At 40.4% G+C, this 26,767-nt stretch overlaps 1 protein-coding gene across 1 annotated transcript in view; it reads left to right on the top strand.

Annotated features, from left to right (window-relative positions):
* Window positions 1–26,767, top strand: part of NPTN (neuroplastin) — a 72,604-nt gene that overhangs the window by 30,244 nt on the left and 15,593 nt on the right. Inside the window, exons 5-6 of the mRNA XM_086757561.1 lie at window positions 14,455–14,623; window positions 19,112–19,206. Coding sequence (XP_086613687.1) covers window positions 14,455–14,623; window positions 19,112–19,206 — 264 coding nt within the window. The remainder of the gene's footprint in view (window positions 1–14,454; window positions 14,624–19,111; window positions 19,207–26,767) is intronic.

Here is a 26,767-nt window from a genome sequence, read left to right as displayed (position 1 = left end):
GTGTGTAGCTGTAATGGCGATGACACACCGCTGTCTTTTCTACCCAGTAGTGTTTCTGTGAACCGTGCCTTGATGTGGTTTTTTTCAGTGAATTATGGTTATTGAGATCAGTTTTTGCACAATAAAAGTGACCATAAAATAATAGTTGCATTTGAAAGTCATTGCAGTGTGAAGTTAAGCATTGCTTTTTTTATTCCAAGGAAACTCTTGGATAAAAGCATCCACAGGGTGAATGTATGTGGGAGAAGATGAATGGGCACCTTGAGGGCCTCAGCCTCATCTGAGGGTTTTACATTTAGAGGAGGCAGTTGGATCAGAGGACCTTCAGAAATCCTTTCCAGTCTGAATTCTCTGATTTATTACCCGGAGGCTAATCACTGTGTCCTTTCTCCATCCATCTGTGCAGAGAAGTGTCTTTTGGCTACATGGGGCATATTCCCAACATGGCCTCGCAACAGCGGCGGCTGTGAAACCATTTACTTAAGGACTCTCTGAATTTTACTTCACCAAACAAATGAAATTAGTTTGTCCATAAATCTTCTTGCGTGTCAAACTAAGCAAGATTTTCTAAAGCGCAGAGAAATGAGGAATGTTGGTCTGAAGCCAGAAAATGTTAATCCTCATGTCTGTGGACTTGGAGAAAGTAATCCTCAGGTTTCCCTCTCTGTGAAATGAATCTAATGCTAGATCATGGGCTCATGCATTTTATATGATGCTCTCTGAGTAATGTTTTCCTCTGCAGCAAGTCATAACCTACCTTCAGCTATATAAAGCTGCAAGATGAGATTGCAGGAATTAATTTCGTGTATTGCTCCAGTTCTCAGTGTGCTTGCAGACGGTGTAGGCTCATCTGGGTATCCGATACGCATGTCAAGCTGCTGCTTTTAAAGCTGCTTCTGTAGTTGGCTAAAGAATAGGGCAAAGCAGACCAAGCAAATGAATACAATTTTTTAGTTTATGGAACTGGTGCAGTGCATTTAGGAGGCTGTAGCCAATGATTGTCTGATGCAGCGCATGATGGTTGCTGGTGCTACAGCAGGTGGTGAGTCATACCCTGCAAAGGGAGCAGGGAGTGCACTGCACATCTCTTATCCGTGCAGTGATTAAGACCAAACCCATTTCTTATCAGTGGTATGATTAAAAACCATACTCTCTAGTGATAAAAGAATGGGAAACTGTCAAACCTGCTAGATGATAGGTAGGAGGCTTTAGAGCTTTCCATGGAATTGAGGTTTCTTTGCCCTTCTCCTCCAGCTGGCATGATGGCTGTTGCTTTTTTAGGTAGATTTGACTGATTTCAAATACTTTGATTTAGGAAAGGTGAGCATTGGAAAAACACTAAACATTAATTAGACTGCCTTTTTTTCCATCCTAAATGAAGTAATACTTTGACAAAGTGATGGTGTGTATTTTCCACCTTCAAAAAACTTATCACTTAATTAACACCCTTCAGTGAAGGAGAAAAAAAGTGTTAATTAGAGTACCAGTTTAAGTGGCAGACACCTGGTGCTTGGGTTTTCAAAGCCTGGATGATGGGTGAGGTGGAAAATGGAGAGCAGAGGGGAGGAGGGCAGCTTCTTATTGTGGTTTTCTTTGATATTCTGATGCAAGGTATAAGTGAGACTGTTGCCGTTTAATAAAGGTGAAAATAAGTGAGGGCAGAGCAAAGCCAGCTGAGAAGGGCTTTGTGAACTCCCCGAGAACATCTGTGCTTTCATATTTAATGAAGTCTCTACAGCTAGCACTTAGCTTCATCCCCTTCCCTGACACTGCAGTCTGCCTGCTCGTTCACTCCTTGGTGCTCCAGCCATGCTTTGAACTGCTCGGTCCTGGTGTCACGACCAGACTTAACTTGGAAAGAGGTGGGTATCTCTGTTAGTAGAGTCTCAGTGTTTCAGGAGTGTGTGAAGTGTTTGCATCTGGTTATATTGTATTCTTCCCTTTTGAATTCTCATAACTGCAGTTATTTCTTAATTCTACTGCAGAAGATCAAGCAATTTATCTAGTCTCTGAAGCACGTGCCAGTGGTGGTAAAGCTTTGTTTCGTTTTACCTGTGCAGAGCACAGGGTACTTGGAAAAGCTGGAATAACTTAAAAATAAATCAGAGTGCATCATCCCAAATATCAATTAGGAAAAAGGAGTGAAAACAGTTTAATGAAGAGACCTCACTGAAAGCTTCAACCCTAATACCTATTTTGATGGCAGAACATCTATACCAAAGGTGATGGCATTTGCTAGAGTAATGTGTGGGTATCTCACCTGGAGCATTTTGACTAATACTGGTCTATAGAACATACAAAATTTCGCTTTGACAAAAGTATTTGGCTTTTTGCTGCTCCATTTAGGAAAGGCATTCCTGAAGGAATATATTTACAGAAATGAATTACACTAAAGAAATCTTTAAATGAGTTTTCAGAGACAAAGTGACACAAAAAAGAGCTAGCTTAGCTCTACTTTATTCAGTCTATAAATAAGTGGAATTGCAGGCAAAGCTCTCAACCAGTGCACAGAAATAAAATCTCCAGAACTGTGCTAAAGGCCTGAGAGCAGTGGAGGAGCAGTGGAGAATTACAGACATATGGTGGGCTAGCAGCACAAACAGGAAACATCAGCCTCTTGCTGTGTATGTGATGCTTTTCACTGTAAGCGTAGACAATCTGTAAAGTGTTCAGTCCCTGAGCAGTCTACATTTTATCTGTGTACTGTTGGTTCATACTGAGAATTGGGTTTATTTTTGCACTACCTTTGTAAACTCTCTTTTTTGAGCTTTGAACTGTGTTTTCTTTCTTCATGTGAGTGGAATTTGCCACAAGATCAAGATAGGATCAGGACTGATAGGAGCGTTATCTTGCTTGGCAACATGGGCGCTGCTTTGCACCTGACTATAAAATTGCTTTGTTATAGTTATATTCCTTGTCGTTGAAAACGTCCTTGGAAATACATTGCATTTCCTTCATTTGGGTCACCTTTGTGTGTTCTTGCATGTGTGTCCTGCTTTGAATGTCTCCAAATAGCACTTGTGTTCTTGGGCTTCATACCTTCTTGTTTCCCGATCTTTGCAGATTCTGTTTTCAAGACAGTCCCCTCTTGCTATTTGATGTTGATGGGCTTGTGCTTCTTCTCAGCTTTAATCTGCATGCTCAATACACATAAAACCTAGAGAAATTAGTTTATTCTACATTGTTAAGGCTTCTTTCTGCTTTTCTGCTTGGACTAGTTAACCTTTCTTTTCCTCAGCTAGCACTTACCTACATTTTCTTAAGGCAAAATGTAGGTTTATTTTTAAAATCCCTTTCTTTAGACTGGGTTTTAACTTGGGTAGATCAGTATTCCCCTACTTTGTTTCTCCAGTGCCAGTGTCATTGATTCTTTTGCAACCTTGTGTTAAATGTCAGTAACAAAAGCATATTTAAATCAATAGCACAATCGTTTCTGCTCCTCAAGGATGATTTTTGCCAGGCACTGCTTTCTGTATATTCTTAGACTGGTAGGTCGCTGCTAGCATATTTTATAATAATTGTTGATTTCTCTTTCAAGATCCTATTTTGTGTGTTCATTTTAGCAGGTGAGGAGGTTGGGAAGCCTTGTTCCTCCTCCTCCTACCCGCAGCTCTTCCAGAGGTACCCTGTTACCGACTCTTCTCTGGCTTCTGTCAGTCGGGAAATAGCTGCAGTTGGAAAGGGTGCTGCTGCCGTGTGCAGTTGGAAGGGGTATCGCTGGTATGTAAAGCTGTGATTCATTTGTGTGCCAAAGCTGGAATGTAGCTTGGCTTGGCCTCCCTTGGCCAACTGGTAGCTTGTAAATATTGGCAGAAGAAAAACTAATCTGAAAGGTGTCGTTCATTGATAAAGCCTCATTAAGGAATGCAGTTCACTCAGGAGCAGTAAAGCTAAGCTTTTATGCTCATTTAAATTATCTGTCTTTAGGCTTCTTGTCCACTCTCCTCTTCTAAACTCTCGATTTGTTTAATGTGGAGCTTTTCCAGCTTTCTGGCTCAAGGAGTCTGCTGTACATGTTTCTTTTACTGCATATGGAAATTTTTGGCTGCCCTTTTGAATAGCTCTTAGCTTCTACCCCACTCCCAGCTCAAGTGCACCTGCATTTCAAAATGCATTTTTTCTTCATCTAGATATAATAGTTCTACACTACAATACAATGTTAACATGTAGAGTTTGCAAATGTGAAGAGCCCTGCTGTGCACTGGATTTGATTCGTCTTTGGCAGAATAATATGTGGAGACTAATTTGTTTCTCTAGTTTTAAAGCATTAGCCATAGCTTTCCTCACCTTTATCCTTCCAATTGGTGGATGAGATCAGATCTTCAATAAATAAGCATCACTTCAGAAGTCATTTAATATTGACACTTCTCCTTCATTCTGTCCTTCAGGCATATAACCACCCACTTATAAACAAACAAAAAAAATTGTTTGGAAACATAATAGCGTACTTGAATAGCTACACCTTCTGGACCATCATGCATTGTTTTTCTTGTATTCTGGTATATCATGAAAATTTGTAAAGACCTTGTGAGGGATATTTAACAATAGATTTTCCCTTGTTCTTTTATGCCCAATAGCAACTAGCTTTAAAAAGATCCAAAACCCAAACAACCCTTCCCCTCAAACACCTTTTTCTTTTAATGAGGAAAACTCACTGTGTAACAGAACTCATTTATGACTATAATGAAATAAATATAGCTGTCAATATAAAGAAAATTTAGAGTATCAAAACTTCATTAGAATATTTCCTTGTAAACAGTTGAAGTTGCTTATTCCTATTATATTTGACTTTAAGGGTTCACTGAAGACTTGGGCTGTTCTGCTACTTCCCATGGGTTTATGTGATCTTAAGCTATGACCAGTGAATTATTGCTGCCTTCCTCCAGCCTCCCAAGAGCCTTGACCTTTGCCAGCTTTTGAATGTTAGCTGCAGTTTTGCTCTGCTGTTCTGTAAAGGGTTGAAGCTTGTAAGCTGAAGCTGAAAATCATTTTTGCAACAAGTGCTTCCTACAGTTTACACCTTGGAAATAAGCAGGCTGTAAAATACAAATATCGGCAAGTTTTCAGCTGTAAACAGATATAGTAGAATGACTTTAACAAAACCTTGACCTCTTGGGTTGATCTGCTCGTATTTTCTCTTTTGATGCTCCAGTCTGTAGAATTGTGCAGAACACAGTAAGAACAAAGCAGTGAGTACTGTGCTTGGAGCCCAACGGTTTCCTTACTTGGTCTTCTCCGAAGGCTCTTATGTAAGCAGTGAAATCTGTATAGTGTCATTTTCTGTTTGGTTTCAAACAATTATGGAAATAACTGCCAATTGCCAAAAAGCAGGAATACGTCAGTTTCCAGACTTGTGTTACAGGGACCATTCTCTGTAATATTTAGCTTTTTTCCTTCCTTTTTTTCTTTTAAACATGTCTTCTTGGTCCTGGCAGACTTCATCTTTTTGTAGCTTCTGGCTATATATCTTAATAGGAAATGGCCCTCTGGCAGATGTACAATAGCTGCAAGCGTTGCCTCGGCTTAGTTATGCCGTTTGATGTATTGCATTTGCTGTTTCTAAACGACTGAAAATGCAAAACATTAACCCGAGACTCTTGTGTAGAGTTTTTAATAGCACAGCCAGTCCTTTGTAATGCTAAGTTTTAATTAATTTGCATATAGAGGCTTTTCTACCACCTTCATTCCCACTTATCCTTCAAGGATTTTATTCTAACCTGGAATACCTTTTTAAAAGGCATGATTTTATCTTTTGATGGTATGGGGAGGGCCACCAAATCCAATTTGCTGGTTTTATTTGCCATCATTTTGAAGTTATCTGTGCTGATGGCATGGTTACTCAGATGAAGATAGTGTGTTGCATTTAAATTTATCATAATCTGAGACATCGTTTTTCAAGAGGATTTGAAACTGATGGAAATGTAGGGTTTAAAACTTAAACCTGGAGAATATTTACTAAACAGACCTTTTGATGCAGTTGTCCAGTTTAATCTTTTTAAATTATTTTTAGGCTTTGTGCAAAAGTTGTAATACTTTTAACAGCTTAGTAAATGCAGAATCAGGTTCAAAATTGAAAGCTTTTGACAGCTTATTTTATTCAAATTATTGATACTCCTTTTAAGAGGATTTACAGTGCTCTTTCATACTGCGTATGTCTATTGTGTAGCCTCAGCAGCAGTGCAGCTCACAGTTCTTTTAAAATATACAACTACACCCCTTCATCCCTGCCACAAAGGCTGGCTAGGTAAAAAGCCTTTCTTGCAGAAGTGGTCGCTTAGTAGCCAGGACAGCTGGAGAGGTAGGATTGAATTGTGGCTTTAGGGGTTTGGGTTGCTTGGCTTTTGACTTCAAGGACGCTTTTCACTCCAGCGGAGTTTGTCATCTTTGTGCATCAGTGTTTAGCAAAAACTGGGAACATGTAGAAGGGAGCTCATTTTCAGAGCAGTCTTTCTTGAGCTACTGTCATCTCTTCGGCTGTCAGTGGCATTTCAGTATTATGGTAGAAGGTAGGAAAAAAAGGCTGTAGTATAGGAGAGAGAACCACTGAGATTTGGAAAGAAGCTAGCCTGTGCCGTATGTAGTGCTTTAGCCTTTTCTGTCTAGCAAACCACACTGAGATAGGTGCCAGGCTGTCTATGTGATGTCTCCCTCTGTAAGAATACAGTCTTCCTTGTTCAGCATCGCTTGAAATGTGGACAATCCAGCAGAGCAAGATCATAACCTGGTCTCCTGTGTTACTTCAAGCAGCAATGTGAAAACAGTGTGATCCTTGTTAACCTCAAGCAACAACGGTGGTCTGGATGCAGTTTGTAACTACTACTAATTAGGGCACTTCAGTGCAGTGGCTTTCCCTCTCTCTCCCTGCAGCAATGGATTATTTGCTGTGGTAGTTTTACTGAGTGTATAGCTCACCTCCTTTAGTGCCAGAGTACAAGGCATTGTCAAATTAGTTTGTAATTGAAGTTATTTCTGGGATTAATATTTCTTATTTTTGAACATTTGTTCTTGCAGCTACTGCACAAGGACTGTGCCGGCAAGGGATGGTTTCTGCTTGTGCTCTAGAGACTGTCTTGTTTGGTTTTTTTTCTCCCAAATGATTCTTTAGAGATGCATGTACAGGCAAACTTCCCTTGTAAATGTCTGTCAATGTACAATGTTTCACTGTTTCTTGAGTGTGGCCAGACAATGTGGGAGGGAATGCTGTACTTCCGAAATTTTTCCAAGGCTTAAAGTCCACCTTTCTGTTTTCTAAAATCTGTTGAATTGTCTTTCAATCATCTTCCTGTAAATAAGCCGTGAATTTGAGGAGAGGGATGAAACAATCTGAGTTTTATCAACTGTGTGGCACTCAAACTCTGCTTGCTGATGAGAAGTCCTGCTGCCCAGGGAACACAGCAATATGACAGGTTTTGCTGTATAATCTGTCTGGCCAGCTGTATTCTAATCTTTTAGTTTTAAGGGGGGCCTGGCGGGGGAGGAGACTGGCTTTAAGGCAACACTGCTTTCAACAGATACCTTTGAAAATAGGATTGAAGGACAACTTAGTATGTCTGTGCTCTTAACAGAGCTCTGAAGCTGGTAAGTATTGAAGGATTCCATGCCGTAATAAGGATATTTTGGCCTGATCACAGATGCCAGCATGACCTCTCTTTTCAGAAGGCAAAAATCATGTGGTCTGTTGAAATACTTCTGATGTTGTCAGTTTCCTAACTAACTAAATGATCTTTTGGCCTATGTGGTATATACTACTGAAGTTCCCTTTACCTTGGGTTTTGCAACTCCTGGAGCTGTGATGATCCAGCTACTTCAGGAAAGTAGGTCACTTGTATGTTGGGGAGTTCCCTACTCAGAAGGCCAAAAGCTATGGAAGCAAAGGTCAAAGCAGAGTTCACAGTTGTGAGCTGTGTAGGGCAGAACGTTAGGGTTTTAACCCTTTTTCCCCTGTAGATAGGTCATATAAAGCAAGAAAACTCTTCAGAGAAAAGACACTTGGCCATGAACGCTTAATACTTGCCAGTTACAAGGTCTACGCAACTGAAAAAGGCTTGAAAACCCATCCATCTGCTCTGTGGCTTGGAGGTACCTTCTAGCTGGTGTGCATAGCGGCCCCTGGCTTCCCAACCATGGCTGCCACACATGGATCCCCTCGAGTGGCAAGGATAAGCACTTTGTGCCGTGAAGCCATGCCTCCCGTGAATACCGCTGAGTGGGAGTGCGCTGCTCTCACACTATCGACCTCCATCAGCAACTGCTCCATATTGTGCTTTTTCTATGAAAGTTGTGTTATTGTAGATGCTAGTATCTTATCTAACGCTCTGTTTTCTGCACCTCATTGCTTTGTTCTTTATAAGATCTTTTGTTTTCTGCTACTCTGTCACTGCGTTTCTGCTGCCCCTCCCTCTAGCTGGGTTTGTCAAGTCGCCCATGTCAGAAACTAAACTCACGGGGGACGCCTTTGAACTGTACTGTGATGTGGTTGGGAACCCCACTCCAGAGATCCAGTGGTGGTATGCTGAAGTCAACCGGGCTGAGTCTTTCAAACAACTGTGGGATGGCGCTCGGAAGCGCCGTGTCACCATTAACACTGCCTACGGGGCGAATGGGGTGAGTGTGCTGAGAATAACCCGCCTTACCTTGGAAGACTCTGGGACTTACGAGTGCAGGGCCAGCAACGATCCCAGGAGGAATGACTTGAGGCAAAATCCCTCCATAACGTGGATTCGAGCCCAGGCTACTATAAGCGTCCTTCAGAGTGAGTCCGGCACCCTACAGTAGTGCTACTGTAGTATCTAGAGGCAGTCTAGTGACCTTTACCCTCCCGTTACCCCAGTAAAACCCTCTACTACCTTATCCTGTTGTTTTGAACCTGAGACTGCTCCTCCACCTGTAGTGCTGATGTTGTCTGCCATCTGTGTCTCTTCTCCTTAGGATCAAAGGACTTGAGAAAAATCTGTGGATCCGTTTTATAGCTTCTGTGTGAAAACAAGCCAAATTTGTGTTTCTTCCGTACCCCCTTTAGTTTTGTAGTAGGTTTCCAGCCCACCCTAATGCTGGCTTCTCCGTGAGTGCCTTTATATTTAATTTTTGCGTTCTTCCAAGATCTAACCATTTTGTTTTTATTTTTTTCTGTTCTCTTGGAATTTCTCTGAATGCCTTCTCACATTATTTTGGTTGCATATATGCTTCTGTACAAATCCTTCCCTTTCACTTACATGTGACCTTTAATGTTCAGATTTTTCCATGAAGTCGTGGTGTTTCTTTTCCTTTCTGAACAGCAGCGGGTTCCTAATGAGTTCTCTGATGCAGCAGCACTGAACTGATGCAGCTATTCCTAATCCAGCCTATGAAAGAAGGGGTGAAATATCCTCTCTCAGTGTTGAACTAATAACTTTAGCTAATGACTTTCATCTGAGAATGCAACTTTCAGCAGCAGAAAAGCTTTGAAAAGCAGAGAATATGGTTGACCCAGAATTACTTTTTGTTCTCTATTGTTACAAGACTTTCCTGCGTTCAACTCAATTTTAAAGCAGTCCCAGATGAGTTTGGAAATTTATATCCTCAGAGTCAGTAGAGAAGAACCCTGTTTCATTTTGATGCAAAACTCTTACATTTGCTAACAAGATGAAGCAAGTGTCTAATGAGTTATGGGTAGAGTGAATTAAATCTGCAATGTGAGCCTGCTGCATGATGGTACAGGAGAACTTGCTTTCTTGGTGATTTCTCAATGTCCTAAGGAGGCAAAGAGTAGACCATAGATGTTGTCTTACTGTTGTGCTCTGTGCATAAGTAGACCTTTTGTGTACCACTTTGAGTTTTGTCTGGGTACATAAATGACAAACTCTGTGATTATGTCTCAGTTATATTTTGGGATACCTTAAAAATTATAAAAAGTCTTCATAAAGCACACATACCTGGCTGCTGGTCTGCAGGCCAATGGGCTGTGTGCCTTCCAATGTGTCCCAACGGTGCTGCAATGGCTGAGCAGGCAGGGCAAGATCTGCTGCGGCCAGCACTGCTGGATCAGAGACCTTCCCTCAGGGAAATGGAAAAAACATTGATACACGTGGAAAGACAGACAGTGAACCCAATGATGTGGATTGACTTGAGAATATAAGTGGCATTGGGTCATTCAGCTCAAACCTGCTCGGCTTTCAGTCCTGATGCCTGATTGGCTCCTTTGTCCTCTGAAGAACCAAAGGATTCGGGTAGATTGCTTGCATGACCTGCAACAGCAAGAGCCATGTCATTTTAGGAAATAATACTACTTTAAGACAAACCTAAAACATTTGTCTTGTAAGAAGTAATGCCTCGTGTAAATCCCTGCTGCCCCTGTTAAGACCTTTAGTTTTTCTGGAGCGTGGCAAGTCTGTGGTGGTCCTGTGCTCCTCTCACTGTGTCTAGTCAGTTTTAGTAACCTACTTGAGGGAGAAAATACTTTTCATATGAAAAGTCACCATTTGGGAATGAATTACTGTGAAGTTGTCTCCATATGGAAAGTGGGTTTTTCCTCTCAGGCCATTAATACTAATACTAACCTGCTCTGGGGGATTAAAGTTTAACCTTTCATCTTCCTCCCCAGTTAACATCGTCTTGTTGCATCTGGTGCTACTAATTCGGGAGTGTGTATCGTGACTTCGTTACTAAGTGCCTTGTGTCCAGGATAATTCTTCTGCTGTTGTGTTTTATTCATGGTGGGGGGAATGTTGAACAGAATGCCTTAATGCTTTTACTCTGTAATATTATGTGTGTTAAGAGATCTGGCCAGCTAGTGCTTGGGAAGGAGACTGCTTGCACATCAGAATGCTGAGTGCCATGCTGGCAACGGAGCTAAGGAATGAAGCAGGTTTCCAAGCTCTCCCTGGAAGATGGGGACCGTTTTATCTGAAGCTACCCAAAATTTCTCATGTGCCACATTGTGTACGTGAACAGTTTGTCTTAGAAATAAGAGTTTTCTGACTAAATGGTATTGGAGTTTGCAGCTGATGGTGGCCGTTTTGCTGCTGGCCTTATTTGACATCAGCATCACTGAAAGGGGGCATCGCATATATCAAAAGAGCACAACCTATTTTCACTGTCCTTTAAATCACAGCTTGTCTCAGATACCAAAACTGGAATGCAAAGAGGTCAAGTGCGACTTGTTGGGTGGGTTTTTTTTTTTTTGGGTGGGGTGGTTTTTTTTTTTTGTTTTTTGTTTTTTTTTTTTTCTTAAATTAACACCCAAGAACTAGCATATAGTTTCCATCTAGTTTCTAGTTTGGATAAAGAACTTCAATTATGGATGTATTTTTTTATTATTTTTTTTTTTATTTAAAAACCTGGTCTTACATAAAATGGGCAGTTTAAATGATGTGTAAAAAAGACTCTTTGGCATCTTGCTCTTTCAAGAGGATATCTTTTGGATGTCGCTGTCCTGATGGTTTTCCATTTGCAGTTTGTCTTTTAGAATTAAATCAGACTAGGACTGCCCTATTGTCTATTAAAAAAAAAAAAAGGCAAATTAAAGTAATGTAAATGCATGTAAAAGATGTGAGACTGCAGTTGCCTCCAGTTGCCTTTAATTTTTTTTTTTTAAATCCTAAAACTTCAAAAATTTCCAAGTCGGACACAAAAGACCCCAGCAAACTCCAGCAAAGGAAGCTTAAAACAACTGTAAATATTTTCTGGATATCTAGATAATCTAGTTGAAGATGTCCCTGCTCCTTCCAGGGGGACTTGGACTAGATGACCTTTAAAGGTCCCTTCCAACCCAGACTATTCTAAGATTCTATCTCAGCTTAGCAGAGATGTAGGTAAGAATAGGTATGAATTGGCAGGAATAGTCATTGAAGCTCCAGGCAGGTTTTTTATATGTTCTGGTCCATCAATTTTAGAGGCTGGAGAGTCCATTATCAACAGAATATAAAAGCCAGAAGATTACCACTGTCAAAACCCTTCTGGATTAAGTCTTTAACTTTCTGGTTTCTATAGGGACTAGATTCAACATTTTTAGTGATTTTTTTTTTTTTTTTTTTTCTCTCCCCCCTCCCCTGTTGCTAGAATTTGTGTAATGCTTTCAGATGGCAGCATGTATGCTTTCCATTTCCAGGATCGATGCAGGCTGATCACCACTTTAGGTTTTGTCTCGGCGCAGCACAGACAGCATCAGCATCTGTTATAACAGTGCTCCTTAGATGCATTGCAGTCTCCATTACAGCAGCCTGAAGCCTGACCTGCCAGCATTCTCCCTCTACAAGAAAAACACTGCATTTATTTTGCAGGCTACAGACTTGACAAGACACTACTTTCATCATCAAATAAAAATGTTTAAAACAAAACCCAGTATAATCGGTGAATTCTAGCGAAAGTTCATTCCTCTAGATAAATGTTCTGACACTGAATTACTATTTCAAGCACATTGCTAAAAATATTTCCAGAGCTCTGTTAGTATTTTTCTGAGAATGCACACAAGCTTTTTGTGGGGGATGGAAAAGCATACAGGGCAGTTCAGTAATGGTATGGCTTTACAACACAATTTTGTGTCCCGTAGGACCCAAACAGATCCTTGTGTGGTTAAAATTCCCAGCATGGGAACAGTAAGGCAGAAACACAAAGTGTCTATGAGAAGTGTCAAAAAACCCTGCGCTACTACAGTACCTGCCAGTTTTTCTGCAACTAAATGATAGTCCTGGTTTTAAATAACTGAAAAGAAGCTATGTAGCCAGCCTCCTGAAGGGAAGGGGATATAACAGGACTCAAATGGCTTTGTCAGGTTATTAGGAGATATTGTTTTCTCCCTGCCTCTCTGGGCAATAATCTAAATGCAGTACTACTGGCTAGATGAATGTTACATGTGATGGAAAATGCAACCTTTCTGATGGTACTAGTATTTTCCACTTTTCTTCATTCTATTTCATAGTTTGGTTTCCAAGTGCTTTGCAGATTAATATCCAAAAGACTGCAAGGGTATGACTCAATTTGTATTCCAGATATGTTACACAAGGCATAACAAAATTTACAGGATGAAAAATCCTTTGCTGACTTGCAAAAATCAAAGATTCGCTACTGACCGATGTCCTCACTCTCCTGTGCTTTGCTGCTGACCAGAATGCAGAGGAGGCAGCCCTTGCGTTCAGAGAGGTGGGCGCTGCGGGAGTGCGGTCGGTGAAATGAGCAGCTGCCAACAGATACCTCTTTAGAATTCCTTTCACCCTTTAAAGTAAGGAAATACATCAAAGACAGAGAACACAGCAGCGTTTACATGGCAGAGACTGAACTAAAGGCCACTCCTGTAGCAAGCTGAAGCTATAGCCAAAACTAAATATAGATATTTTTGGAAGACTAATAACAAGAATTCTTAAATATCCTTTAAGCTCTGTCATCCTGTGTTTAAGTCTTTTTACAGAACACTTTGAAAGCAGCTGTGAGCCATCAATAGAAGGGTCTTTTATCCAAGTTTGGGAAGAACCATGTCTCCGACTATTTTAAAAATTCATCAGCCTTATTTGTTAAAGAGTAATAGCCATCTGCACAGTCTTAAGAAAACATGATTATCAAATGTAAAGACAGTGCCCTCATACTAATGTTATAACTTCTGAAAGGCTTTCCCCTACAAAATATGAATTTGATGTTACCAGGTAAGATTGCCATGTGAAACAGCCTGGGTTCAGTTCCTAGTGCAACCAGCAAAGTATGCAGCTCCTGTAGCCTGTTTATGCAATGATGCTCGCTTTTTTCTTCATGAGTGTTTATGTTTAAGGTTACTTTAGAAACAAAATAGTTCTCAACTCTAATTTTAACATGGGGTGTATTCTTTCTTTTTCTTGTTAAGCGTTAAGGCCTGCTTTCAGCCATTCTTCATCAGGCTTGTGCCTTATTTGCACTGGGTGTTGCCTGAATTTCAGACATTAGAGAAGTTGTACTGTTTGAAATATCTTGTGTGCACAGGATATTTTCCTTAGGTAGACATTAATCTTTTCACAGGGGGAAGATCAGAAATATTATTCAGAAGACTCTCTTAACTTTGAGGGCTACTCTGTATAGAAAGTAGGTTTGGTTTAGACCTCAAAGTAGAGGAACCAAGTAATAGCCAGAAAGAAGTTGCTTCTGAAGGACTAGCTTGTACATCTCTTATTTATAGTCACAGGACATGGATTTTTCCATGTTATGATCAGTAATGTTTAAAAAAATGATGAATGATGTTACATAGAAATCTGTAATGATGTTAACTATTAAAATAAACAATATAAAATAAATAATTCTCTTTTTTTTTCCCCATATAGGAGTGCTGATCCATAAGGTGTTGGCCTTCACTAGTGGTCAGCTGTTCTATTGTGACTTCCTTGCTGTCTCCCAAATTAGTGCAGTGACATTCCTTGTGTAGTCTTTTTCCCTTCCCAATTCCCCTTTGAATTTTAGACTAGAGTGGCACAATTGCCAGTGAAGATTTGTTGCTATTTAATGTGTCCTCTGTTTCAGAGCCCAGGATCAACGCCAGCGAGGATGTAGTAATTCATTTGTACGGTCCGGCTGTCACATTGCAGTGTAACCTCACCACAAGTCCCAGCCCCCTTTCTGCCAGTTACTGGGTGAAGAATGGAGAAGAGATCCCTGGCACTAGAAAGTCTTCGAACACTACAGAATACAAGTAAGTGTCTTCGAAATAATCTTCATATTACACTGGAGAATGACAAACCTGGTAGACCTACAGCTTTGGAATAGGTGATGAGATGTTGGGACCACAGGATCCCTGGTTCAGCTTCACGGTGATCAGACAAATTGCCTTGATCTATATTAGAGGCTCCACAAAAAGTATGTCTGTGAACAGCCTTACAAGAACAGTTCTGGAAAGATTGTGGTCTACAGCTGTCCCAGCTGGCTTATGTAAATATAATGTCAACAAAAACCTACTGTAAGCTTCTCCTTTCAATCTAAACTCGTTTAGTTGTTCTCTGGAGTATACATGATGTATGGATGTAGGCCCAGACGTACAGTCTATTTTTCTTTTCCTCTGAGTATATTGTGCATTCTCTGTCCTGCTTATGTCTACATAAAGATGGATCTGCAGCTGTGCATCTTTATCGTGCAGGGAAGTGCAGCACATAAATCACCGCTGAAATCAGCTGGTTTAGTCATTTTCTGGCCTTGGGAGATGGAAGGCTCTGCTCTCTGAGTTGTTACTGATGAGTTGTCAGAGCAGTGCTATGAAATGATACCGAATTTTGATTAAACCAGTACAACTGTGTCACTTGCACTTCTTATTTGTCAGTGCATCCGCGTTTTCACCATTAATCTATTCCACATGTGCATGCTCTGGCTTTTTCTCTACCTTCCATCTAAGGATCTGAAGGAGGGCAGAACATGATTCCGTGATTTGCAGCCTCTTTTGTTTCACTGTAGTTTGCATCGATCCTTTGAGGGTTTCTGTATACCTGAAATGGGGCTTTCTTGCCATGGAGTTGATGAGAGCATATGAAGCTTGCTCAGTGATGCCATCAGAAATCCATCTTGTATGTGTGATTTTCGTGCTTTTTTTTTTCCTTTTTTCCTTTCTCTTCCATCTCCTTCACTTAATGCTAGCATGGATAGCAAATACAACTTTCTGTTCAGTGTTAAGCTAAGGTGAAGAGCACTTAAGGAATATTTTAATCACTGATGGTGATTTACTCTTTGGAGACATTAGACCGCCTCTGACCCTCCTAGTCAGCTGTTGTGTCAAAAAGAGGTGCTTGTGTTTGGTCAAGGCCTGCTATGTTATAGTGCATCTGTTTACTCTTCCTTGTCTGTACACTAAAGCAAGGAAACATGCCTGCACACTCAGCTAGCTTTTTTCTGTCTCTAGCGGAGTACTGTGGGCTCTTTATCACACTAATTTTGCTTACTGGCACAGGATTAAGAAATATTCAACGTTTTCATTGCTTTGGCAAAGCATCCTTTCATCCACAGGATTATGGAAGTTGTGTTTGATTCTGGTAAAGATGTGCTCAAGTTTTTCCTTTTCTGCTTTAGCTCACTTTGCGTTATCTGTTCAATTTTGCACTTAAAAAAATAGTCTCATTTAGTTCCATAATTACATCTTGTTACTTCCTCAGTACAATGTTTAACACTGGGTCTGAGTTTTAAGGGCTCTGCTTTCTTATCTAGTAATTAACTTGATGAACAGTCTTGTCCAAAAGCACCAGCTTGAGTGGTACAAAAGGCACTTTGCATCAAGGTTACTGAAAATACAACGTTACTATTCAGGAAACTGAGTGTCAGTGCTGACTTCTCTATAATCTATTCCAAGCTAGAGTGCATTTTTCTTTCCAAATCCCTCTGTAAAGGAAGAATTAAACTTGGTTCTGGTTTTAACTTCCTGGAGAAGAAAGTAGTAAAGTGGGCAGACTGTAAGACAGTCACTTTGTTACCAGTGAATGAAGGGGGTGCTAGAGCATGCTGCAGTCATAGGGACAGCTTGAGAAATCAGTATGTTTGCATTTGCAAAGTAGATCTTTAATTCCTCATCATTTATAAGCTGCTTTGCTGCATGTTGTGGTTTTAGGCTTTCTGTGGTATTATGTTGTTGCGTATGATCACAATGTATTTGATCTGTTCCTTAACTTCTAGTTTGATTTGGTTAATTTTTAAATCTAGAAATGCCAAATTCTGGCAGTGAGGATTCATGCAAGCAATGCCGACATAGTTGGGGTTAAAATAGGATATTTTAGTCCAGTACTTATTTACGTGGTTGCTTAATCTTTTGTATTCAATTTATTTTCCTTAAAAAGTTTCAGGTTCTTGGTTTTCCAGTCATGAACATGTAATGGCTTGCTATAAAGTGTAGTTAGTACTTGAAGTTCAGTGTTGTTTACCATCCAGAATGCTTCAGAATTTATAGGTTAAACTTATAGGTTTATAGGTTAAACCTTAAAAATCCTGCTGCATACAACATTAGAAATTGAATACAACTTTCCTAATTCTTAATTTAAACTTGATGTAGCTGCTCGTGCTGGAATGCAGCTGAAGTCAGAAAGCTGAGTTAAGTATAGCTTTTTTAGTTCACCATTTTAATTAAAAATGAGCAAGAATTATTTGTAGTCTATTCTTTTAGAAGCAAAAGGTGCCTGGAAGTGGTGCTGGCCATCTTGTGCTTTCATTGTAGAGGCTTGTCCCCTAGTCTGCATTCACAGTTTGGAAGAGAAATGTAGTGATTTCTTTGCAAATTCCTCATCAGTTAATTCAGAGTTGGGTAGCAGGTTACTGAGCTAAACAGAACAAAATGGTTGGTTGTTTTGTTTTTTGTTTTTTTTTTTATCTGCTGAAAACAGTACGTCTACAAAAAGGTGGGCTTTTCCTAAAACCACAGGGCTGAAGGAAGCTGTTGGCTAAACAAACTTGTTTCAGGTGCTTGTCTATCTTTAAAACTTTGCAGCTGTATCTGTTTACATCATGATTTATCATAATAATACTCCAGTAGAGGCTGCCATAGTTTCACACTTTAAAAAGAAGCTTAAGTGGAACTGCAAGAATACAATGTCTTACTTTTTTTTTTTTTGCTTGTTAAGCATTGACTACAGTGGGGGGAAAAAAACAAAAACAAAAACAAACAACAGTGGGTCAAAGTGTGGTTAGTTAAATATTAAGGTCCTAAATGCAATTACAGAAAGCCTTCCCTCACTGTTGCAGAGTCTTAGGAGAGCTTGGTAGTGGAAATAGTTGGGTGGGGTGTCCCGTTGCAGGTAGGTGAGGAGCGCACCGTTGCCAGCAGTGTCGGCAGGCACTGATGTTCAGGGTTGCTGTGCACTTCCTAAGGATACTTTGGCTGCCTACAGTATAACCAACAATTATTGCTTTGATGTTTGATGATACTAAATGATCGCTCTTTCTGTTATTAAGATAATCTTTAATTTTAACTCTGTGAGAAGTGGGTATATTGTTGCTTATCTGAAAGATGTATTAACTTTGTAACTAACTTTAGACTTCACTGGTGACCCTGGAAAGTGAATGCTGTAAACACAGTGAAGACTTGAGTCAAAGTATTGCGTTAAACTGACAACTTTTTCCGTGTGTCTAAGCAGTTTCCATGTGTCATTAAATTATTTTATTACAGTGCTCTTCTGCAGGATTTCTCTTCGTCTGCATGCTATTTGTTTAATGTGTTTTTTTAAAAAAAATAATAATAAAAAAAGAAAGCCAAGAAGCCTTTCAGTAAAGAAAGGGAGAGGTGGGGAGAACTCTACCTTATTCTGGGCTGTGTGGAGACGTAAATTCTGCGTCACATCGTCATATATTTCTCTAGTCTAAGATGTCTGTTGTAGATAAATATCTGAAGAACATACATGTAGAGCTTTCAAGTCACTTGTATACAAAAGCTTTTCAAAGGACAGCAAAAGCTGGTGGACTTGAAGTTAGCACCATTTTGAGTGTAAATTTGTCTTGATTTTTTGGGGGGAGGGGGTGTGGGGTTTTTTTTGTTGTTGTTGTTGCAGCTGGGACTTCCTTCTGGCTGGCTTGCATCTGTTTTTCCCTCTACTAGTTTTTATTGTGTTAATCTTTCCTAATTTTAAGTGGCAACAGATCCCTGTGTGGTGTCTTCCTTCATGAGTTGACCAGCTTTTGCAATTTTTCCACATCCAGTTTGAATCAGAGAAAACTATTAATGGCCTGGTCCCATATCTGTTACGGAAAAAAGAAAACAGCTTATGAGCTGACAGTGTTAGCCTTCATTGTATTTGTAGTCTGTCGCTTTCCAATTGGCCATGTATGTTTTCTTCAATGCAGGTAGTACCTACAAATCACGTTTCCCTCTGTGGAGGGTGATACCTGCCTAATAGGCTAGTGACTTGAGGATGACTTTCATCAAACTAACTGTAGTGCATAATTAACAGGTGTCGGGTTCCTTCTCTGCTTTTAAACTAAGTGCGGTTTCTCCAGCTAAACTGGTACTGACTTTCCAGACTAGAGCTCACCCTTTTTCTAGGCAAACAACGTGTTTTACTTCAAATAGGTACGTCTACAAAACAAACCTTGAATTAACAAGTAATAGCTGTGAAATTCCGTTGAAAGTTTGGGGGTAAAAAATAAATTCCTAGCCTGCTCATTTTTGGTTGCTAACACAGTACTTAACACGGCTCATATGTTCTCTCCCTGTCTGCAGGATTTTGAAGCCCAGAGCAGAAGAGTCAGGGGAATACTTGTGCGTGTTTGTGTTTTCAAACTCTCCTATAGCCAACGCCACTATAGAAGTGAGAGGTACTCTTTTGTTTTGTTTTGTTTCCTCTCCCTGAAAGTGAAGTGCTTTCACTGCCTCTGCCATCTTGCTCAGTGTCCGTACAAGAGATCTAACTCAAAAGGCCTTTCCTCATGAAATCAAGCCTGTGTCCAATCATTGGTTATAATTTCAGGTGAAGTCTTGCACGCAGTTGTAGGGAGAAGATCTTGTGGGTGACAGGAATATGATCATTGCACTTGTGGTCTGTACAGAGTATACTGAAACACCTTCTAGCATGTGCTTCTGTGTTCCTTTGGTAAATCTGGCCATCGTGAGAGAGCATGCCTGCTCAGCAAGATGAAGACTGCTGTAGAATATATCTGTGCTCATGCAAAGACAGCTGCTGTTTCCTCCCTGTTTCACAGTAAATGAGGCCATCTGAATGTATTCTATGTACTTTGAATTTATTCTGAATAGGAAAAAAAGTAAAAACCAGCATCTTGCATATGTGCCTGCTTGGAGCTGGTTCTTGTCTGCAGAGACTATTTCAGTTGCTGGGAAAGCCTGGGTGCTATTAGGACAGATGCCCTGCACACAAGATTGTGGTTTTCTACTTTCATGCACCTTTTGTTCTGTCTTATGCCTGTTGATAATCTTCTCACATCTTCAGGACCCTAAAATTGTGGATAGAAACTGCAAAATGTGAAAGGTTTGCACTGAGTTTTACTGTAGCTGTTGAACGAAAGAACAGTGTTTCTGTTAAACGTACAACATAGATATAACATGGAGATTATTGTGTTTTATACAGTTTTAAGCTGCTGCCCCAATACAGTTATTTGTTCAGTGAATAACTGGAATTACCGGCTCACTGCTCTGCAGTAGCTGTGGTTTGCCCCTTATGTGCTGCAGTAAGATGGAACTGATGCATTATGGCAGCTTTGTTAGTCAAAGGCAGATAAGTTTATGCAAAAACGTGTTAAAAAGTCTTGCAACCAGCCTATGCATGTCTGGGACTGTACTGATGCCTGTTTTATGAAGGTGTACTGTAAACTTGTTTGAAATCTGAGTTAGCATTACTTACTATCTTCCTTACACCCCTAGCTTAAACGTAGAACTTCCTCTGGTGCTGTTTGAGAATAGCAAATGGGAAGGAGGATGCTTCACACTGTTTCTTAGCATCCCTGCACCAGTGGCGCAGCCTGTTCTGGTCCATATTGTGATCGCTGCTGTTTATATTAGGTACCACAGATCTGTAGCAAAAGCTGAAAGCTGATCTCGTTCCTGGGAATTTCTGGTGCCTCACTGCACGGTCAGGTTCCTGAATCCAAAGTAAGGGAGTGGGAGTAATTCAGCAGTTGGTGTGAAATGGCAAATGCGCAGTACCATTCTGAATGCCATCTTTCCTCTCCAGAGAACAGCATCTTTTGAACCATGTAAACAGTTTCTTGGAGAAGAGAAATATTGCCATACAAATAAGCATTCTGACTGCTGTTGTACCGAGAAAAGCTTGCTGATTTCCTGTATCAATTTTAAGGTTTTTTCCAATGATCTTGCATGAAACAACCTATCAAAGTCTACGCAGTGTTTGACTGAACCTGGTCCAGAAGCTATCTCTGCAAGGAAAAAAGAAATCTAAAATATGTGCTCCTGTGAATGCACCATAAGTTCCTGTTGGCTCAGCTAAGAGGTGTACAGTCTGTGAAGACATGAGCAATGGGCCGCTGTTGATGAAAAAGCTGACAGTACCTCTAAAAATAGCTATTACCTTGCTTACAGCAAGTTGAATTCAAACTTACGTTGTACTTCTGGTGAGCTTGTCTTCTGGGTGTTCAAGGTACATAGGTGTAGGTTTGTTTTATTTTTTTTAAGGGAGTATATTTTGCATTCTGCTCTTGTGCTCTAATTGCTAAATCTTCTAATATTATCTTAATTAAGATCTTAAGTCCTTTCTACCTTCTCTAGATTGCCTTGGGTGACAAACTGCTTCCAGAGACAGGAAATTTAACTTTGATGATAGAATGAGTAAGATCTTTTTCAGCTTTGTATAAGCTCTCAGAAGACCTTTCAGAAACGTTTGGCTTAGGGCATCTCTGCTCTGCAGTGGCAAGCGGGGGACACCAAGAGAACTTGGCGGAGGGGTTTACAGGGACATAAGATTTAATGTTGTAGAAAGAAAAGCCAATGTATCTGATTGAGATACTGGCACGAAGGGTGGAGGGAGAATGATGATTAATTCTACTAACAACTTTTCACAGGTAATTTATATATACATACAAATGAGCAGTCATCAGTGAAAACTTAGACTCCAGCACCACTCTTGGGAGCTATGACACCTGCAGCTTGCTCAGCAGTTTTAAATCCAGGACTGCGTAACCCTATTTTCCAGCTCTTCCGCAGCATCGCAAGAGTGGCTGATGGGTCTTGAATTCCTCCTTGGCAGAGAGAAGTACCAGGGCTTGTCTAGGGTTGGAAGTACCTTCTTGTCAAGTCTTCTGCAAAGCAAATTGGAAATCAGAAGGCATATATACTTCTAAACTGAAAGACACTTTCCTGTCCAACTCCTGTTACTTGGAAACCTATGTAGTAATAAATGGGGACTGCATTTAAAGCATGCTAGAGAGAACTTTGCAGTCTCCTTGCAGTCCTAGCGCTGTACATAAATTCATTCTGATCAGAGTGCTCGTTTCAGTTACTGCTCTGGAAAGAGCCATACAGCTATACTTGTATGGTATCACACATTTTCTTGGATGTAAATGTCTCTGAATAATATCCGTGCTAGCGGCAATGAATACACCAGCTTTTTTTTTTTTGCTTTGCAAAAGAAGACTTTCTCTGTGATTCCTGCAATTTAGAGTAAATATTCTATGCATTCTGCCAAAGCAGTTCTAGTTCTCCAAGCAGACAGATTTTTTTTTTTTTTTTAATACTGCTTCATGTGTGGAGATGTTACCTAGTTCTTAATCAAGGCATATGTAATGCATCAATGATGCTTGAATCTTGTTTGACCATGCAGATGCCATAATTTAACGCTTACCTGCGTGTGTGGCGTGTCACCGTATTTGTGGGCAAGCGATTGTACGCAAGTTTATAATTGCTTAATTGCTAGTTTCAATTATATTGCATTTTTAAACTGCTGATGCACATAGAAAAGATGGTTCTGAATATGAAAGCGCTTGTGGACCAAAATAGTGACTTTCTGACAACTTGTGAACAACTTTAACAAATGCTTCGCAGCAGATGTAATCCAGGATATACCAGTGCCATTTGCCTTTTATATAATGTTGCCTATTTTCTTCCTGAATCTCTACATGTGCTGTGTAAGAAGATAAAAGTGCAGAAACATGAGCCTCACTGTTGGAATTGCTAGGTGTGCTTGCATATTTAAAACAGATTTTCTTGGTAAAAAAACTACTAGGGCAGCACCAGTATGTGCAATTGAAAATACTGGGTTTTAATGTCAGTCTCAGGCAATTCCCAGGAATGGCATACATCTGGCTTCCCTCATACAGTCAGCCTTTGGATGAAGTGTCTGCTGGAGACTTGAGTATTCTTGCTCAAATTATCTCGGAGCTGTTAGGGGCATTGTGTTGAGTGCAGCTCTAAGCCTGAACAACAGACTGAGTAAATGCTGATATTAGCAAGATTCTGCCTTGAAATATTTTTCTCCCACCCTTTGCTTTTGCAGTGAAGTCAACTGGCTGAGAGCATTGCAGGTAACCAGCTCACGATGCGTGATGTGATTACTGTCAGCAGGGACAGTGACGGTCATCCTGGTGGGCACTGGCCAAGGTGCAATGCACTGTCGGCTTCCTCTCTGAAAGCAGGCTTTTTTTAGTTGCTCTGTTGTCACATGGTGGAAATACGTGTAGTGCTTTTGCTGTTTTGTTGTGATGCTGGAGCTCTGAAAACATGCAGGTTTAAAGGAAGAAGAAAATGCTACTCTAAAGAATTCTGCCTCTGCAGTATTTCTAATCTTATGAAGATCTTGGGAGGAGGAGGAAACTAGTTTGTCTTTTTGTTTTCTGATACTCCACCAACCGTTGTCTGGTGCAAAGCAGCAGCAGTGAGAACCAGATGGGAAAAAACATGCTTACCGTTTCCTCTGGCTGCCCAGAAGTAGTGCAAGCATCAAGAAAGATGTTCCTGTATGTAGCATGACTGATGGAGGGAGTCTGTTCTCTCTGCCCTGCCTTCCCATCAAAGGCTCCCTTCTTTCCATGCACCTGGATAGTTAGAGCTTTTTAGTGCCTCTTCCTATAAGGCCTTTCTGCCATTATCTCCTCAAGGGCATTCTTCTGACTTCCCTCCTCATTCCTTGCTCATTTTTGCACCTTTCTCTTCTATCCTCCCCAGTTGCTATTGATTTCCCAATGGCAAGTGCTCAAACCAGTCCTGTTTGCCGCTTTGAGATTCATAAAACTTACCACTTTCAAAAAATGCTTGTTATACCCCCAACTTCAGCTGAGCCAGAGGCTCTTGTTTCACATGCAATACCTGCGCTGAGAACGTTACTCTTTCACTTTCCTTCTGGCTCCAGCCCAAGCGGCTTGCTCGAAAATATGTGGTTATTTCAGCAGCCTTGGAAGATGTTGGCTTCTTGGCTCCTGGGTGTCATAAGAAACCTCTGCAGCAGTTTCACAACGCTGTACCAGAAATTAATTAAGAATCAGACATTCTCTTGGCACAGCTGCATCTTGGAGTGGTCCTGAGTGTTGCACAGAAAATGCATGTCACGTTCTCCCTTCTCGCAATATCTTTGGTGTCCTAGCCCTCTGCCCAGGCTATAAAGGTAGACATGGATTAGAACTGTAATGCAGAAAAATAAATCTTCCGGAGCCCCTTTTAGTAGGTCACCTATAAGACATAATAGTTTTTACATGCAAGAATATTTTTAGATACTTTTGCCCTTGCTTTAATTTTGTCTCTTAATGGGAAAACTTAAAGGGGTTTTGTTAACTGGGACATGGTTTGGAGGTGTTACGCGTATTAGCTCTCCCCTCCTTTTTAGTAATGCTAGTAAAATATCTTGAAAATACTTGGAAATTAAGGGATGAATATCTCCTAATCAAGAAATGACATTGCGTGCCCTGTCACAAGAAAAAAAAACCTCTTTTCAGGGCTGTGTTCAAAGCATACCATTCAGGCACTGCTACACAGTGCGTTTTGTGCATATTTGGTACTCGAGGCATAAAGGCCCAATGTTTACTCTGGCACAAAAGCCTTTCTGTTGTGGTTCAGTTGAAAATTTATCAAAAGAGCGATGCTTAGCAGAAGTTTGCTCTTGTGTCAAGAATGACTAAATCTGTATTTATTTTGAATTCGTTTGGTTTTTTTTAGTAGCAGTTAATTTAAACTAGCCCTGCCTCTTTTTGCTCTTCCATATGCCATTTCAAACAAACATTCAATAGTTTTCTTGTTTTGTAACGTAAGAATAAGGAACTTGCTTTCTTTTATCAGGGGCACTCTCTTTGTTTCGTTGATGTAGGAGCTGCTGTAGCATGTTGTGCCCACATCTCCGCAGCCAGCTGTATCTGAGCAGAGATAGAGATTCTGCTGCTTAAAAGCTGAAGTGAAATCTGAATCTTTTCTGAACAAAACCTGCTTCATTCTGTTACTGGCATTGGAGCAGAATAGTGTAAAAAAAAAAAGTTTACTTTAGAAGCTTCACAGGAAAACATCGCTGTGTTGCTAAATCTGTGATTGAGGTCAGTTGCGGCAATATTTTAATTGTACAGCAGAACGCAATTAGGCGAATAGTTTGGTAGAATAAGTTCTGGATTAATGTCTCAGCTGTAGCTTCAAACTGGCTAGCATCAGATGCCCTGAAATATTAATATTCCATGTACTGCTCCCCTCAGACTGCATACAAAAATAGTCCCTGTCCTAGTAGAGCTGGAAATGGCTGCTGCATAACTGTGCCCAGCAAGGAAGGAGCAGAATGTATTCTTGTCACTCGTTCTCTCATTGGGATAACCTGGAGAAGATGTCCTCTTCTTAAAGAAATATAATTATCTCTTGGCTGTAGGAGAACACTTAGGTCACCCTGCAGTAGAAGTTACTGTGTCCTAGAAAGCTTTCTTTGTTTCTTTCTTTCTTTATCAGCAACCTTATAGAAAAAGTGGGCCAGCTGCAGCATGCTGTGTGACTGCACCCTTTTCCCCTGCAAGGTTCTGCGTTTGACTCCCTGTCTGCTGGTAGATGGCAGTGAAGATCAAAGTGCTGACAGATGGAGACTGTGTGGGGCTTCAACTTTAAGCTGATTTCTTCTTTTCCTAATGGGGTAATTTGCAATCGCTTTTGACAGCCCTTCAGTTTGGGGACCGTTGCCGTGCCACCTTAAGTTTCTCTTGTGCTCCACTTCTCCTGGCCTTTTATTTTCATTAGGTTGGATGCAGTCTCTGCCTGTCATCCTCAAGTACGCAAAAACTGCAGGGAAGTCGTTGGGCTTACGTAGCTCCTGCCTAAAAGAGAGCTTTCTGAGCCTAGCAAGGAGGATATGGTCCCTTTCAGTAGATCACAAGATGAAATGCACTTCTTGTTGAACCATCATCTTTTGGAATAAATGTTGTATTCCTCTTTGAGGCTGCAGACAGTGGTTTGAAAGGACATTGCAGGTGCATCCTGATGCTTAATATCCTGAAGATGTAATGCAATGCGCTCAACCCTAGAGCTGATTTATTTTCTGCTTGGAAACTTAATTTCTCCCAAGCATTACTGCACCTTATAGGCACAGGTGGTATACGATGGCTTCGTAAGTATGGAATGTTCTTTCCTTTCTGGGTGGCTTCTTTTCTTGTACCTTACAGCTGCTTTTTGCACAAGACCAGAAAATTGTTATGATCTGATGTCTTCATTTGGTTCATGTTTTATATCTCAAAGTATTTTCATATTTGATGTGTAAAGATACATTTTAGGTGTCAGTTTTCTTAAAGATAAAAAAAACCTCCTAATCTTATAATTAGCTGGCATTTATCTAGCTTCATCCATTGGTCTTGCTATATGATCACTTATATTGAACGTTGTTAGAAGAGCCATTATTTGACTGTGGTGGATACTTAGACTTTGATCAAGTACTTCCTTCACCTTTTTCCTTATGATACAATCATAGTATTTACCTTAAGCAATGAACTCCTCAGCTCCCTGCTGAAAAGGTGTTTACTTAAAAATCAGTGGAAAAAAAGAGAACATGCTTAACATATTAAAATATTCTAAAATTATGTAACTTTCTTAAGGATTCTACAAGTCCTAGAGTTAATTTTAATTTCTGGTAGGTAATATCTCAGATAAGGAACTGGCTTCTGCAGCAGGATCCAGCATAGAGGATCTGTTCAGGTTGTCAGCGCCTACTGACAGCTCTGGCTGTTGCTGAGTTGGAGCAAATCATCCATTAGAAAATGCAACTAATTCTGTGAGCAGCAAGTACACGTTTCTTTACATGGCGAATGGTCAGAACTTCTGCAAAGCTCACGTGTTGGAAATCCTGTTTGAATTTACATGGGCATTTTGAGAAAAGCCTGGGTTGATCAGCCTCTGCTGGTGATGTCTTTTCAGGCAAATACGCACATATTAAAGGACACTGTAGCTTAAGTGTTCTTAGAACCA

The sequence above is a fragment of the Chlamydotis macqueenii genome, chromosome 12, assembly GCF_036417535.1.
Source record: "Chlamydotis macqueenii isolate bChlMac1 chromosome 12, bChlMac1.mat, whole genome shotgun sequence".
NCBI classification, from domain to species: domain Eukaryota; kingdom Metazoa; phylum Chordata; class Aves; order Otidiformes; family Otididae; genus Chlamydotis; species Chlamydotis macqueenii.
The sequence above is the reverse complement of the archived record's forward strand: the minus strand, read 5'-3'. Positions and strand labels throughout refer to the sequence as shown.